Here is a 16,528-nt window from a genome sequence, read left to right as displayed (position 1 = left end):
GGAGTATATCATTCCATTTAGCAATATGATATTTACATAACAAATTGTTTTGACAACATAGACATTGGTCCTTAAAGGGTTAGGATGGAAAGCATTACAAAAGTCGTGTATTTTTTTTTTGTATGTTAATTAAATTAGAAATTCATCATACAAGATCATTGGAATACACATATTTTTTTACAATGCCTAGTGTAATTGGTGTGTATCAGGGAATAAGCAACACCTGTATTTTTATTGAGATAATTCTACAACTATGTAAAATTCAGTGATTTTACCGTGTATAATTGTGATCGGCTGGGGCTGTGGCTCCAGATGTGCATCAGCAGCAGTCATCATCTGTGCTATTTTCATTAAAGCGGCTGCTTGGTCTTCATTTAAGCTAAACTGTGTAATCATGCTCACTGATAAATCCAGTACGAAGTCGGAATCAGGAAGCCTGGGTTTGTGGGAGACTTTCGCAATAAGGTTCGGTGGATTAAACCTCCCTCTGGTTACTTTTCCTAAATTTGCTGGCTTACTGTTCCTGCAGCGGAATAAGAAAAGTTAAATATAAAACTAACCTCAAATGTAGTCCAGTTTAAATATATGACACGAATAGCAAATGAGGCACAACATTAAATAACGATTCATATATTTGCTCTTTAATTGTTGTAGTCTTCGTGTATTTACTATATATGTTTGCTTTTCAAATATTACTGTAAAGAACTTGCCATATTAATTTATTTATGTAAAATTCTTTATTTTTGTACAGTCAGTTTGTTTCATACACTTGACATGAAGACGCATTGCATCATTACACAACAATGTTTAGGATAAAGATTGCAATGTTTTGAACCAATAAAACAGTTCTGAGGTGGCATGCTTTTCTAAAAGGAACATAAAATGCATATAAAAAAGAACTAATAAAGAAATTAACAAAGTAAAAACCAATTCTACTGTGCTGCTGCTGGTGGTGTATAATATATTTTGACATTTTTTCATGTGTATTTCAGCTGTCTGACTTTAACACTAAACATAGGCTATAATCCAGGATGTGCCTCTAATTTTGGCAATAATAATTATTAGATAAAAAAATAAAGCAGAGAACGTAAATAGAGGTGAGAAGAGGAAAAGCTGTGGAGTTATTCAGAGAACCGCCAAGAAAGGGGAGGAGGGAGGGTCAGGTACCCCGTGACTGGAAAGATCCCTCTATGCACCCTGGTCCTCACCTCCTCAGGTGGGACAGTAAGACTCCCAAAGCTCCCATGTATTTTTGGAAGGAGCCCATTGAATATCAGACCTATGCATTTAACTTGTCTATAATATACATATGTTTTGTTTGACTTAGTACTATTTGGGACTTCAATTTGTAATCATACCTGACTCCGGGCGCTGTGAGCTGCTCGTGTGATTGTATTAACAAGTTGTTTTTTGCATCCTTGAAAGCCATCAAAATATTTCGATAACAAAAAGGACCATGCATTTAGGAGTATCTGTCTATGGAAAACCTGGGATAGCAACTCTTGGCCAATATACCATTACCATTGGGCAGAGCCAACACATATGAGTTTATGAGCCTCTGTGACTACACAGACACAAACATGAATCTTAAGACAACCTTCCCATATGGCATAATTGTACTTGTGTTGTATGCCATTGGAATAATGTTTTATAGGATTGTTGTTGTGTGGTTTTGCATATAGATGATTTAGAACAGGCTCCCAAATTTCCTCCCACTCTTCTCCTTTCAATGACCCCCAAGGCCTGTCTACCATTAATGCATGTATTTTAATGCTCCCCATTCCTTTAATTCTGAATCCAAGTGGTAATGAAGCGAAGTTACGTATTTGTAAATATCTAAAGTAATCTTTGGTGCTGAGGTCTGTGCCAGTTTTTATTTGTTGAAACAAGCCAATTTTATTGTCTTGATATAAATGGATATACGTGTGCATATCTCTGCACTCCTGTGTTTTCTCTCATGCCTGGTAAAAAGTCCCTGTTTCGCAGCACAGGAGTCATTTTTAAGGAGCTTAGAATTGCTGGACATGAGGTTCTGAGGAGGATCCTGTGATCTCTTATATGTAAAATAATGGCAAGTCCTGCCACATGAGAAGAGACTCCAGATACACCCATCTTCTACTGTCAGATGGTGAGTGCCATTTTATCACTTGGGCTGAATGAGTTGACAAGTAATATAGGTACAAGTAGGGGAGACACAGTCCCCCCTGACTTTAGGTTTATATAATAAGTTTTGGGCTTTGTTGTTTATTTAGTTTTGCCATACAAAATTATCAATAGCTCTTTGAGGGCTTAGCAAATATTTTTTTTAATCATTATTGATAGTGCTTGGAAAAGAAAAAGTATTCTAAGGAGGATATTTATTTTTACCGCCACTGACAGTTATATGGGTATAGCAACTTAGTTTTCAAAGTTAACTTTTTACCCTGGAAGCTCCCGAAGGTCTCCAGTACCGCGGCCAGGTGTTGCATTGATGTTTTCGATTCCATTCGGATTGTATTCTTGGAAATGTAGAATGGGGGCTGAGTAGAACGTATAGTCAATTTAAATACAAAATAAACAAGTCCTGCGCTCACTCCCATCACTCCTGGGCGGCAGCAACAACCACAGTACACATCAGCCCCAATACATACAGTAAACACCAAAAGAAGCTCAAGGAAGCAAGGTGAAAGGTCAGTGTAGGACCCACCTGAGGGGGATTGCCTTGACTGGGCAGGCGGGCATTCCCTCCAATGGCCATTGGAGTAACTCAATAACCTCCATTTGTTTAAATATACATAGGGATTTTTCTTTTACTTTTTCTTTGGTTTTTACTGTATGTATAGTCAATTTAGTCTGGATGTTGGGCTCTCCAATGCGATGATCAACCCAGTCCATTGTATAAAATATTTAAGCTGTTTTTCCTGTCCTCCTCTCCTCTGTTCTCCTGTGAGCACATCATTCCTTGTCTACTGCTTCTGTCGGCCGCACTGCAGTAAAGTCTCCTCCCACCAAGCTATATGGGGTAGCACCTGAATCAAACTAATCAGATGATCCCAGAATGCTTGACTATAGTTAGAGTGTTTGGGACCTATAGATAGAGGAGATGGTCATGGTACGGGGCATGGTCATTGAATATATTGTCCCTGTAACTAGCAAGTAGCAACCTTCCTGATCTACTAGTGTTTGTGTAACTTGTAATGTGCACCTTTTATGTAACAATATTGCCACCTTGTTTCTCTTGTTCAGAGCTCCGAATGTGAATGTTCTGTCACATGTGCGATTCCTCAGATGGATCTGGGATGTTCTAGGTAGGTGTGTTTCCTAAATAAATGCAATATCTGCTCCTTTTTTCTTTAGGTCCAGGAACAGGAGTTGTCTTTTGTTGGGAGAGTTAAGGGCTTTTATGTTTAATGAGCAGACTTGTAGAACCATTGGCGAGTTTAGGAGGAAGAGTCTATCTTAAGAGGTAACTAGTGTAGCTGGTGTTTGTAGTAATTTTTCATGTCACATCCCACCCCCGGCACTGCCACCCGCGGCAAGAAAGAAAGTAGTTTAGTGCAGAGTAAGATAAGTAGCAAAGTAAGAAATGTAGTGTATGAGAGGGTAAGGAATAGAAAAGTGTGCATAACTAGTATTTTTAATTAACTTCTAAAAAGAAACTGTTGAAACCCTGGATTTATGAATTACAAGGGCGTTTTGGGGAGTATGGCTCCCCTCAGTTATAGAAAAATAATCCAGTTATCGGAAAGAGCTATTGAGCTCTTCTCGATAACGAGACCACCTTAATTAATTTTAAGTGTGTGTTAATTAAACTATGACAACTGTAATTACATCCAATCTGCAACAGCCTATTAATTCTCCTCCAATTCCACTTTGTATTGTGCAATGGACTAAAAAGTATTTTTTTCCTAAACTGAAAACATATATGAGATTCTACCAGGAACTTGATGTCCCAAAACTCAAGAGTTGGTAATAGTAGAACCTCAATGTGTCGAGAAGGTATCTACACATAACTTGGGTATCAGATTTGTTGAAAATGTTGGGGAGAGTTTTTGGATTAAACAGTCTTTAGTGATTCACAAAAATTGCCAGATTTACATAATCCATAATCACTTACATTTCCAGGAGGTGAGGCATTAGTGGTAACGTGGATGGGTTAAAGTGCTCCTGTATGTTTCTGAGCGATGTCAGCTCTGCACTTGCATTGCAAACAAGCAATGCATGGACAACGCCTGAAGACAAGGAAAAGAAACTGCCTAATGTTTATATTTGATAAAAGGTAAAATATACAGCAATAAGTATCAATGTTTTCATGCTCATAATAAACTACAATGGAAGTATTAGACTTAGGATTGGACATAGCAGACAGTGTTCCTTAACCCCTTAAGGACCAAACTTCTGGAATAAAAGGGAATCATGACATGTCAGACATGTCACGTGTCCTTAAGGGGTTAAACCTCACCTTAAATTTATGCAAAAATAATCAAAGTGAAACACCAGCAAAAATAATACACTCAGTTAATGATTATATATAAAGAATACTTAGAATTTCAACAGTGTGTTGAGTGCAGTTCCACAAGTAGAATATCATATAACTAAAACAAATACAAAAAAACATAGCGTAAAACTGTATATCGACAGTAATGCTAAATGCATTCTGTGCAGACACCTTTCGACCTGTGCACGTGAAGAAGACTCGTGGAAGTTCGAAACCTGCCTGCACAGACAGAGACTCTCTTACTTCGCGGTGTTGCTGGCGGTGAACCTATCTCTTTGGACATTTGCTATACAGCACTCTCACTACTATAATTAGGAGCACCTACTATATTATTTTATTGTTTTTATTAAATATCCTGTTTTTAATCCTTATAGTACAATAAATAATACTTACTTCTACATTAGAGTTCCTGTGTCCCACCATTGAGGAGCATTTATCCAAGCCTGTACAGGCACCCTACGGCTTTCTCTACAAAGCCCGGTATGGCTTTGGGGCACGTGAGTGCCATTCCATTCTACATTTAGCATTACTGTTTATATACTTTTTTGTTGTTGTAAATCTTACTTTTTTTGGTGCTTGGAGTAACATACTGGCCTGTAATGCGACAACAGCTGTTACAAGCTAATGGAGACAATTCAACATAAATGATACCATGACATTTGGTAGAACAGCACTCATTCTGGGAAAGTAAAGGAAAAGTAAAGAAACAAGTGAAACTGCAATTGTTTAGCGAATTGGCTGGATAAGCATGTGTTATTGGTGAGCTATAAATAGTGGGACCATGTTAAAAGGCATATTAGCATACATTCTCGTTGCAGTCAGCATCATAGTTAAGTCAGAAAGATTCTTAACTAAAGCATGCTAGGCACAAGTGTCTAATGCATGTCATTGGGTAAACTTTTATGCATATTGGGTACAGCAGACATGAGAGTAGTAGACAAAACTAGCTGTACAAAGTAAAGGCTTGGCTCACTCATCTACAAAGGAAAAGCCTAAGAGACATTATAACTTGGATGAGACAAAGGGTGTCCGATACTAGTAGGAGAGCACACATTAGGGGTGTTAGTGAGCAGGTTTTGCAAACCATAAAGTCTACAGTCAACCAAGACCCATACAAAGTATGGAGGCACCTTGAACCTGATGTTTCCAAAGGGGGTGGCAAGTCCAAAGTGTGAGGAGGCTGCCCACCCATGCCCCCCGCCCTATGGAAAGTGAGCACCTGTGTTTCACAGACTCAGGAGTTCTTTGAGACTGGGTTTTCCCGATTATGAACGCTACGGAAGGCCCAGGTGTTCTGCCGCCGTCTGCGGCAGTTGGTCTTACGGTGATGTGGGCGATGCTGCTGAGGCTTTCTCTGTGTGGCTTTCGGCCTAGGTCAGCACTTGGCACGAGTAGTGGTTGCAGGGATGTAGGAATTGTCCAAGAGAGGCCCAACTCCGTCTCCACTTCTCAGCTCTCCTCACCTCTCCCTCAGTGTTAAGTGGCGTCTGTGAGATGCGTTGCTCCAGATGGTCCCAAAATGGTTGGAACAGCTTGTCTATTTGCAAGAGTGAGTGCTCCACCAGATTGTGACAGTTCCCACCAGGCTGTGTTAGTGTAGGTACTGCTTGTTGGGGTGCGTCTTCCATCTTGCAAGACAATGTATTTGTAACTTGGTGATGTGTGCATCGGATCAGTGGGGAACAGGATAACTCCCGCTGGTCCATAGGGGGGGGGGACACCCAGGCTGGAGTGTACAGCATATTGTGGCAGTTGGAGAGCGCCCACCTCCCCTGTGCTGTCCATGCTTGTAGGTCGCAAGATCCGTTCTAGCGGAGACGATAAGTAGTTCCCCATATGTGGTATTGTTGGGTAGGTTTTATGGTGCCCTGTCGTTTAGGTACCAAAATTTGTCGGGTATCAGCATTCACTCGTTGCTATGCGGCTTAATGTGCTGTGTAGTGCAGGAGCTGTAGGGATACATGTCTGCTTGGCTCCAAGGTCAAGCCTCCCCCCCACCTCCTGGTTGATATAGAGTTTTATGCTACAGTATATGCTTTTTGTATTTCTTTTAGACATAATATAATCTGCTTGTGAAATTGTACTGAATGTACTGTTTAAATTTAAAGTATTCTATATATATATTATCGTATTATTTTTGTTGGTGTTACTTTGTTTACTTTTGCATATATTTATAGCGCTAGGGGAGCACTTATAACCAGCTAAGCATAGTGCACCTTAGATTTTAGCTTCTGAAGCGCCTATACACTTTTTCTTAATTTATTTCTCACCTTAAATTTGCCAGTGGTTTGGCTGACATATTGCAAGCCGCATCCACGAGACAAGAAATTTACTAAAAAAGAAGTCTTACAATATAATGTTTAATCTTAAAGAACAAACCATTTAAATTAAATTATAATGTGGTAGGAATTTTTTTTTTATTTTGGGGATGGCTATAGGACTGGGGGCTCCTGCCAGGTGGAGGGGGGCACTGATATTTTCACCTTCCACTTTTATATGCTATTATTAAACCCCATCTGCTGCCCATGGGTAGGATTTGGGGGCACCGTAGGTCCTTAGGATGTCCCCCCATGTATTTTAAATAATAGTCCATACCTGCTGGTCATGTGCAGGTCTCCCCATTATTTTATATGGGGATGCGGCCTATCTCCCGACTTTAAAATGGGGTCTTTCTACTGACTTGGCAGCAATGACTGCCAAGTCATGACTTAAAAGTTACAGTGAGCAGCCACTGGCTCCTTAGCTGAAAGTCCTAACTTTGTTCCCTGGTGTCGGACTATGCTCAGAGTCCACCCTTGCATCTTGAGCCTACACTATACACAGCATGCCTCCACTCATGGGCAGCTGCTGCCTGAATGGCAACTCAATGGGAGGCCCCTGAAATTTTCTTATTAAAGGAGACTAGGCATATGCAAAATCTGCTGAAAGAAAACAGATTTCAAATCTGTCCAATTTTTTCCAAATGCCTAGTTACGCTCAAGAAAGCTTCTCCAAGCTGACACCAATAAGGTGGAAGGGGCCCTGCAGAACTAAAACCTATAATAGAATTAAAGTGACATAGATTATTTGTATTATTTTGACACACACCTAGGCAATGACTGGAGTAAATTAATATACTTTCTTCCCAATATTCCCCTATTCCCCCCTCTCCCCCATAGAATCTTAGTGTTTTAAACTATTGCAAATAAAAAAAATTGTGAAACATCTCTCCTATACATTTTATTTTTTTCCCTTTTTTAATGTGTTGGCTGGCTAGCAAGCGCTAGTCAGCCGCCACATGGCTTAAGCCTTCTACTAAAGAGAATTACTTTTTTTTTTACAATTTGCTCAGTGGCTACTAATGTTCATTGGGAGCCTGTTTAGGAAAATTTGGATATTGTTAAATTTGGTCAATAATGTGCAAATTATGCTGTCCAAATGGCTCTGTACAGCAGCAAAACTACTAAGGGTGGCGTACTCCCAGGTAGACGCACTGCACATTTGATAAGCCAAAGGGAGATTCTACAATACATATGTGTTTCTTAATCTCTTTTGTAAGTTTGTGGTTTCCTGAACATACTACACCACATACTTTCTCCCTGTTCTTATTTTGAAGTTCCACATGGAAACCAAAGAGAGGAGGAGTCTCTTAAAGACTCCAAAGCGCAAGAAATAGAGACATTTTTCAGACACTAGTTCACATGAGTGGGCGTTTGCATTTAAACCTATATGGGTGTTTTATAATATTATTGAAATATTGCACGACTGTACATACCATTACATTTTTTGAGGTTTCAACCATCCCAAAGTTTACGACCATTGCTAAGTATTAAAGGGACACCACCATATAGTCACTAGAACAACTACAGCTTAATGTAGTTGTTCTGGTGAGTATAGTCAGTCCCTGCAGGCTTTTAGCAGTAAACACTATATTTTCAGATTTCTAACCAAAACTATATAAATCGAGGTAGATTATTAATTTGAATTGAAATTCAATTTAAGTTTCCCTTCTCGTCTATAACCTGAAAACTATGCATGCTCCCCATCTGCTAGGTGAGAAAACTAAGAAGTCATAAATAAGATTAGCATAACTCTGATAGGGAAATGTCTATGGCTTTATAGTTAGTGCTAACAGTATAAGGAGGAAATGGTACTTCCATTTGTAAAAATAAAATACACAAACGAACATAAATGTGTATTAGAGTAAAGTAAAATGACTTACTATTTGATGGCCAGTTTGAAGGGTAATATCCTTTAAGAGGAAAGATCTCTATGTCATTATTAGCTGACGGTCCAAAGAAAACACTGCAAGCAATAAAAGTGTCCAGGGGTTCAAAATGAAGGGTCTTGGAAATAACCCAGAGGTCATCTATGAAATTGGTAATTTAATAAAAAACAGTTACTATATATATATATATATATTTTAGTGGAGAGGAGGCAAGTCAGATATACACAGCTTAGTACATTTCAGCAATTCATATAATTAAAGACAGTGAAGCTTACAGTTATACAATTCTGGATTAAAAACACAGCAAAATAAAACGTGACCAGCTCCTAAGAGTGGTTCTTTTATCGTTGTTTTACTTAGACAATGCAAAGAAGCATACTGAATTACCTTTGTTGTATGTTGAAGAGCTACCTTTCCTGCTTAATGTAAGGTACATTTTGGTTTTTGATTCATGTCCAAATGTTGAATCAGCATTAACAATTTTTTTAAACTTGCCAAGCTGTCTTCGATGAAATCCAGATATTTTCCTGTAAAAGACATTATTATAACAGATTTCCTGGAAACTAATGGGAACCGCAATCGAGTTATTAATATATGCATATAAACACACACGGGTGAATTTGCAGTTCAGAAATATACTGTATTCTACAATGAAGGAACAGTTCAAGGATATCTTCACATATTATGTTAATAGGGTATCTCAGCAGATTTCTCCCAATCGTTTTTTTACCTTGGGCAATCACCTGCCTAAGAACTCGAGTGCTTTCATGTATATCAAAGATACATGCAAACATATTTAAGTTACAAATATAAGCAGTAACTACTAAGCACCATAACACCTTTTCAACCTTAATGAAGGTCATGTTGCAGAGAGCATGATGTATTTTTAAAATACTTACTAGTACATACCTAAATATAATCTGACTTTCTTCATACAGGGCAATATTCTGACATCTGATATAACTAGACAAACTCTTCATATCTCTCATTACAGTCTTGTGATCGGATGGTCCCAGTGCTTGATTTGTACATTTTACTTCCTCCATCCATTTGAAGAACTTACATTGGTCTGCTTTGGGAGCATCGCAAGTATAAAAGAAACGTCCCTAAAAAGACAGAAATCATTTATCCACTGTAAACCTTCTGTATATCTATGTCCCTTTCAGCTATGAGTGGTTATTTTAGATATGTACATGGCAAAAATTAAAACCATCAATATCAATCCCAAATATTATAACAGTAAATAAAACAAATAAATTACCTTATTGGGGCCTTCTTTTTTAACCATTAAAAGCTTTGCTGGCTGTTGGTGCAGACAATGGGGAGTATTATTAGAAGTGTTATCATGGTACTCCTCCCCACTTGGTGAACTGTAGAAAGATATATCTGCTTTGGAGAGAGCCTTGTGCAGTCGCTGGGACAACTCAAACATCATTATATTTAAATGCTCTATATGAAAACACAAAAGAGCAGACACTTTAAAATGTGTGCAAAAGCAAGGGTTAAATATAAGCTCATGTTGGTTGATGTAAGTACAATGGTGATGAAAGCACAGATAAACAAATCAGAAACTTATCTTATTTTTATAGATTTTGCTGTGCGCCAGCTTACAGTCTTAAATAACAAGGAATGCTGTTTTTATTACAGCGTACAAATTTGTCAAAGGCCTAATATACCTACATTGCATATTGGAGTGAAAGGATTACTCCAACAACATTGACCACATTGATTTAAAGTGGTCACGGTGCTTGGACTACGTATGTGCAGCATTTCAACACGACTTCAACCACACAGCATCATTAGCTAGTCTGGAACATGATATCTAAAAATGAGCAATGTACTCAATTCTAACTTCAAATAAAAAAATGATAACAGTGTGCAATGTTGAAAATTGTATCTTATTGCTCTGAAATGTCTTCTATAAGCAATATGAGAAGCAAACTATGCAGGTCTACATTACATAATGAGACATTACTCCTTATATGAAATGCATTTTAAAATTATGCATTGATAATACCTACCTGTAAGGGAAACAGTGAAGACTTGTTTATATTGAGCCGCAGACTGGAATGCGACTGGAAGTCTTAATTTTCTTTTAGGCACGCTTACAGAGAGCACAGTTTCCCTTTTAGGAAAGCACAGATCACAAGAGAGAGACATCTTGGAAAGGGAAACAACACATACATTCTTAAAAGCAATTAGAAAAGAGGAATGCGATTTTCTTTTTTTTTTTATAATGCAGCTTAAAACATAAATAAGATCAATATATTCAGCAATTTAAAAATGCAGCTGAACAGAGAAGTACTTATCATTGTATAACTATAATCTTTTCTTTTCTTTTTTATAATAACTTTTTTATCTTTATGTTTAACCAGAAATGGTGGACAGCACCACTAGACTTGTTGGACCATAACCATAATACTGAGCTTTAGTGTTTCTAATCCATAGAATGCCTCTTAAAATTAAACATTTTTTAGCATGTCCAACAGTGAGTATAATTACAACAACCCTTCTTAATTCAGTAATCAAATTACCATGCCTTGTGGTTTACTGAGTAAAGACTAGTACAGATGTACATTTAGAAATACCACAGTGAGAAGGCCATTCTTGCATGCTGTATTGCATATTTATGAATGACATTTAGTGCTAATGATTACACACCTGTCCATTTTCTGCTATGCCAGTTTGTAGTACCTTGTCCACCAACTGATATGGAATACGTTTAGTTGTAGTAAGGCGTTTGTTAAGTATCTCAAATCGCGAACCAGTATCATTATTTCTATGATTGCCACGTAGAGTGGGGTGAGCAACACATGTTGGATTCATACCACTGTCCTGCTGGATTTCCATCCCTTGTGGCTCCTTTCCAAAAACACTTTGAGGACAGAAGTCCTCATTTTTGTTTTTTACCCTTGTACTCTTTGCAACACTTCCATGAGAGACACTCTCATACTTTGTCCACTTGCTAGGTCTTTCAGCAGTAGGTTCAAAACAGTTATTGACCTTTTCATTATACTCTTCAAAAATTTCTTTTTCGATGTTGCCTGCCTGCAGTTTATTAGGACATGCATATGAAAATCTGCTAGAAATCTCTGGCAAGATGCCGTTTTGTTGGTGGAATTCCGGTGTCTTGTATGCACCATCTAATTGTTTGAAGCTGGAACATGGAACTACCTTTGGCTCAGAGACTACTGGCATTTGATTTTGAAGTCTAGATTGGAGTCTGGAGGTTTTATTCACTTCAGTAAATTGAAGGTCTTCAACATCTGGTGGGAAAATGTTAAACAATAAGCACAAGTGATATGTTAGCAATAATTATATAGTTAAAGCTTCCACTAGTATTCTTGATTATGAAGACAAATTAGATATGTCATATTTTGAAGATGGCAATGGAAAACAAACGTTTAAGTACTAAAATTGCAATTTGGATTTAGATTTCCCACAATTTGCGGTTTATTAAAAAATAAAAAAAAGTGTAAACAGTCTAATTTTTTTCAAGGGCTCTTAGTTTGGTACCTGAACTTTGTCAGTGGACAATATGAATGCAACATAAATGTAGTGCATTTAGGCCTCAATTTAATATTGTTGGATAAGCTTTTCAAATAATTTTTTTATAAATATTCAAATATCAAAAACATACTTTTTATTTATATGTTGTTTTATGTGTGTAACAAAATATTGAAATATGTTTTATAATATTAAATCATTTCAAACGTTTATCCAAAGATATAAAATCATTGGAAAAACGTATCCAAAAATGTTAAATCAAGGCCTCAGTGTGCAATATGTACAAAACACCCCAAATTATATATGTATATATATATATATATATATATATAAAGTATATTTTTCACTTGAATATATAGCTCCAATGTAACAACTCTAGTTTATCCTATCTGCAATGTGAAGGCAATGTCCTCTGTCATTACAATTTTCGTAAAAGTAACGATTTCTTACAAAACTAAACATAAGGAAAAGCAGGGATTACTTTTCCTTATGTATAAACAGCAGGCTGACAAAAGTTGTCATCATTTGTCATCTCTGTTATTGGATATCAAGCTCTTTACTTACCTCCCACAACATCAAGTCTCTCGGGATCATGATCGCAATGCAAAAGTGCAATGCAATCCTTCTTTAGTCCTCTGGTCGGGGCAGTGTTTAGGGCACCCCACGTGACCATTCAATCAACAATGACATCAAGAGCATAGGAAGATAGTTCTGGAGGACGTCATAGGAAAAATTTAAATATGGAGACCATATTTTTCAAATGCTGGGGTGGGGGGGTTGGGATATCGAAAAAGAAGTTGGGGTGCAGAGAAAAAAAAAAGGGACAGTGTTGTTTTAAACAAGAAAAGCAATGCATTATAATGAGCAGTCATCTAACAATGCAGCTTGGGTTCTACTGCAAAATTACACCTCTTCCAGTTTATGGACTGTTGTATAATTGGACATTCCAACAAGAATAAATGAAAGATTACAAATATTTTAAAGGGAATACCCAATAATAGCATTACAAGCAAAAAATCTCATTCTGAATAGTAAAGAATCTGCACTCACTTATTCGTGAAAGGTCACTTTCCAAAGTATGTTGATTTCTTGGTCTAAGAAAAAATGGACAGTTCAGCCTTGGTGACTCTCGCTGTGTTGGTAGTGTCACCTAAAATCAGCCACCATATAATTATTCATTTATAAAATATTTTGCCAGAAGAGATATAATGAGATTTGTCTTGTATTCAAGTATGTCTTGGGCCCACAAACTTTGCATTGTTACAATAGGGTACAATAGAATATTAAAAAGACAAAATAGTATTAAAATGCACATATATAATTTTAACATAGAACAGGTAGGAAATATAATCAACCATGATTACAGGTGCATTCTGTATTGAGATATGTTGACAGTGATCTCTTAAAGGATTTTAGATTGGAGAAAGATTTGATTGTGTCTGTGAGGTTATTCCATAATTGCAGTGCTCTGTACGAAAATGAAGATCAAGCCACTTTATTTTTGTATTGTGGTATACTGAATACAGTGCTGGTACTGGATCAGAGGTTATAGGAGGTGGAAACAGCTCAGGAGAGCATTCTGCTCAGGTAGGGTGGGATCTTCCCAAAAAAAGCTCTTACACAAGACTGGAAAGATGAAAGGTGCGTCTGAATGCCAGTGATAGACATTTTAGCTCTTTTAACATGTCACAATGGTGGGCCATGTAATTACGTTGTAGCACAAAGCGGCAGTAAGTTGTAGTAAGTTTATGAAGGTGGGTTTGTGGTACAGGTGCATACACTACATACCCAAATTCAATGACTTGCATTAGCATTTGTTGCACAATCTATTTCCTTACTGTGGGGCTTAGGTAGGGTTTGGTTCTGCACAGGGCACCTAGCTTTGGATAAAGTTTTAATGAGAGTTTTTCTGTGGAGGTAAAAATATATATTGGGGTCTAGCAACATACCTAGACATTTGAAAGAACAGCCTGTGGTTAGTGTGTTATGTATACATACATACATTCATTTGATTTGTATATAAAAAAAATAATATTTCTTTGGGGTATATAGAAACTTGGCTTGGAATATCTGCAGATCCAGGTCTGTCTTTAACGCAGGGCAAACAGGGCAGCTGTCCCGGGCCCAGTTACTCCTGGGCGGCCCAAGGCAGCTGCTCTGTGGGCCCCGCTGCCCTCAACAATTTATTTGGACCCGCATTCTAAGGAGGCCCACCGGGTGGCCCTTTAACGGCATGACTGGGTCCTTGCTTTTCGTCAACATGGGATGAAGTTATATGTCTGTGTATGTGTCTGTGTATCTGAGTGTAGTCAGTGTGTGTATCTGTGTATTTGCATGTATGTCAGTGTGTCTGAGCACCAAAATTATATATACCGTATATACTCGAGTATAAGCCGAGTTTTTCAGCACATTTTTTGTGCTGAAAAACCCCAACTCGGCTTATACTCGAGTCAATAGTCTGTATTATGGCAATTTGCATTGCCATAATACAGACAGGGGCTGGCAGAGCTGTAACTTCAGGGCCGGCCTTAGGGGTGTGCGAGCTGTGCGGCCGCACAGGGCGCCATGGTGCAGGGGGCACCCTGCGGCCGCATAGCTCACACGGCATGTCTGTTAGCCGCAATGCTAACAAGGCATTTGCCTTGGGCGGCATTTTCCAGGGGGCGGCAAAAAAAGCCGCCCCCAAATGCCCAAGGCAAATGTCTTGTTAGCCTTGCGGCTAACAGACATGCCGGGCTGCTGGGCGGTCAGGCGGCACTGGCGGGCGGCTGGCGAGGGAGCATTCCTCTGAGCTGTATGCTCAGCTCCCTCGCGCGCCGCAGAGTGAGGCTGGGAGACGGAATATGACGTCATATTCCGGCTCCCAGCCTCACTCTGCGGCGCGCGAGGGAGCTGAGCAAAAAGCTCAGAGGAAGTGCTCCCTCGCCAGCTGCCCGCCAGCGCCACCCGCCCAGCCCAGCAGCCACTGGACCACCAGGGAGGAAGAGACCCCCCCCCCAGCATTCCCAAAGGTAAGGAGGCTGGGGGGGGGGGGGGGTGTCTAAATAAATTTAAAAAAATGTGTTAATGTTAGTGTGTGTCTGTGTATGTTAGTGTGTGTGTGTGTGTATGTTAGCGTGTGTCTGTGTATGTTAGTGTGTGTCTGTGTATGTTTGTCTGTTAGTGAGTGTGTGTGTCTGACTGTGTGTGTGTGGCTGTCTGCCTGTGTGTGTGTGACTGTTTGCCTATGTGTGTGTGTGTGAGACTGTCTGCGTGTGTGTGTGTGTGACTGTCTGCCAGTGTGTGTGTGTGTCTGTCTGTCTGTGTGTGTGTGACTGTGTGTGTGTGGCTGTCTGACAGTGTGTGTTTGACTGTTTGTCTGTGTGTGTTTGACTGTGTGTGTGTGTGTGACTGTGTGTGTGGCTGTTTGCCTCTGTGTGTTTGGCTGTCTGCCTGTGTGTTTATGTGTGGCTGTGTGTGTGGCTGTCTGCCTGTGTGTGTGTGTGTGTGTGGCTGTCTGCCTGTGTGTGTGTGTGTGTGTTTGTGTGTGACTGTCTGGGCAGACTAGATGGGCCGAATGGTTCTTATCTGCCGTCACATTCTATGTCTGTGTGTGTGTTTGTGTGTGGCTGTCTGTGTATGACTACCTGAGTGTGTTTGTGTGTGTGTGTGTGTGTGTATGGCTGTCTGCCTGCCTGTGTGTGTGTGTGACAGGGTGTGTGGGAAGGGGTAAGGAGTGGGGGAGGGGGGGGGCGCTGTGAAGATTTTTTGCACAGGGCGCCCAAATGCCGGCCCTGTGTAACTTACCTGTCCTGCAGCTCCTGTCAGCTCCCTCCTCCTCCGCGCCGTCCATTCAGCACCTCGGTCAGCTCCCAGTGTAAATCTCGCGAGAGACGGACGGCGCGGAGGAGGAGGGAGCTGCAGAAGAGGTAAGTTACAGCTCCCACAGCCCCCCTCTCCCCCCCACTGAACTGCCAATGCTGGACCACCAGGGAAGGAGAGCCCACCTCCCTGGCCAGCTAGGAAGCAGGGAGGGGGGGACGACAAAAAAAATTAAATCAAATAAAAATTAATAATACAAAATAATAATTAAATTAAAAAATAATCATAATAAAAAGTTATTAAAATAATAAAAAAATAAAAAAAAAATTGCCCACCCCCCACCAAGGCTCAGCTACACACACACACACACACACACACACACTGCACTCATACACACACTGCATTCATGCACACACACTGCACTCATACACACACTGCAGTCATATACACACACTGCATTCATGTACACACTGCACTCATACACACAGTACATTCATGCACACACTGCATTCATGCACACACTGCATTCATGCACA

The 16,528-nt window shown here is 39.5% G+C and overlaps 1 protein-coding gene across 1 annotated transcript in view; it reads right to left on the bottom strand.

Moving 5' to 3' along the window:
• Positions 1-16,528, bottom strand: part of ZGRF1 (zinc finger GRF-type containing 1) — an 82,489-nt gene that overhangs the window by 34,908 nt on the left and 31,053 nt on the right. Inside the window, exons 11-19 of the mRNA XM_063425807.1 lie at positions 13,242-13,341; positions 11,346-11,950; positions 10,706-10,844; positions 9,946-10,133; positions 9,594-9,790; positions 9,072-9,211; positions 8,679-8,825; positions 4,097-4,211; positions 276-523 (exon numbers count right to left, since the gene is read on the bottom strand). Coding sequence (XP_063281877.1) covers positions 276-523; positions 4,097-4,211; positions 8,679-8,825; positions 9,072-9,211; positions 9,594-9,790; positions 9,946-10,133; positions 10,706-10,844; positions 11,346-11,950; positions 13,242-13,341 — 1,879 coding nt within the window. The remainder of the gene's footprint in view (positions 1-275; positions 524-4,096; positions 4,212-8,678; positions 8,826-9,071; positions 9,212-9,593; positions 9,791-9,945; positions 10,134-10,705; positions 10,845-11,345; positions 11,951-13,241; positions 13,342-16,528) is intronic.

Source organism: Pelobates fuscus, chromosome 6 (assembly GCF_036172605.1).
Source record: "Pelobates fuscus isolate aPelFus1 chromosome 6, aPelFus1.pri, whole genome shotgun sequence".
NCBI lineage: Eukaryota > Metazoa > Chordata > Amphibia > Anura > Pelobatidae > Pelobates > Pelobates fuscus.
Note: the sequence above shows the minus strand (reverse complement) of the source record. Positions and strands in the feature narration are given on the sequence as shown.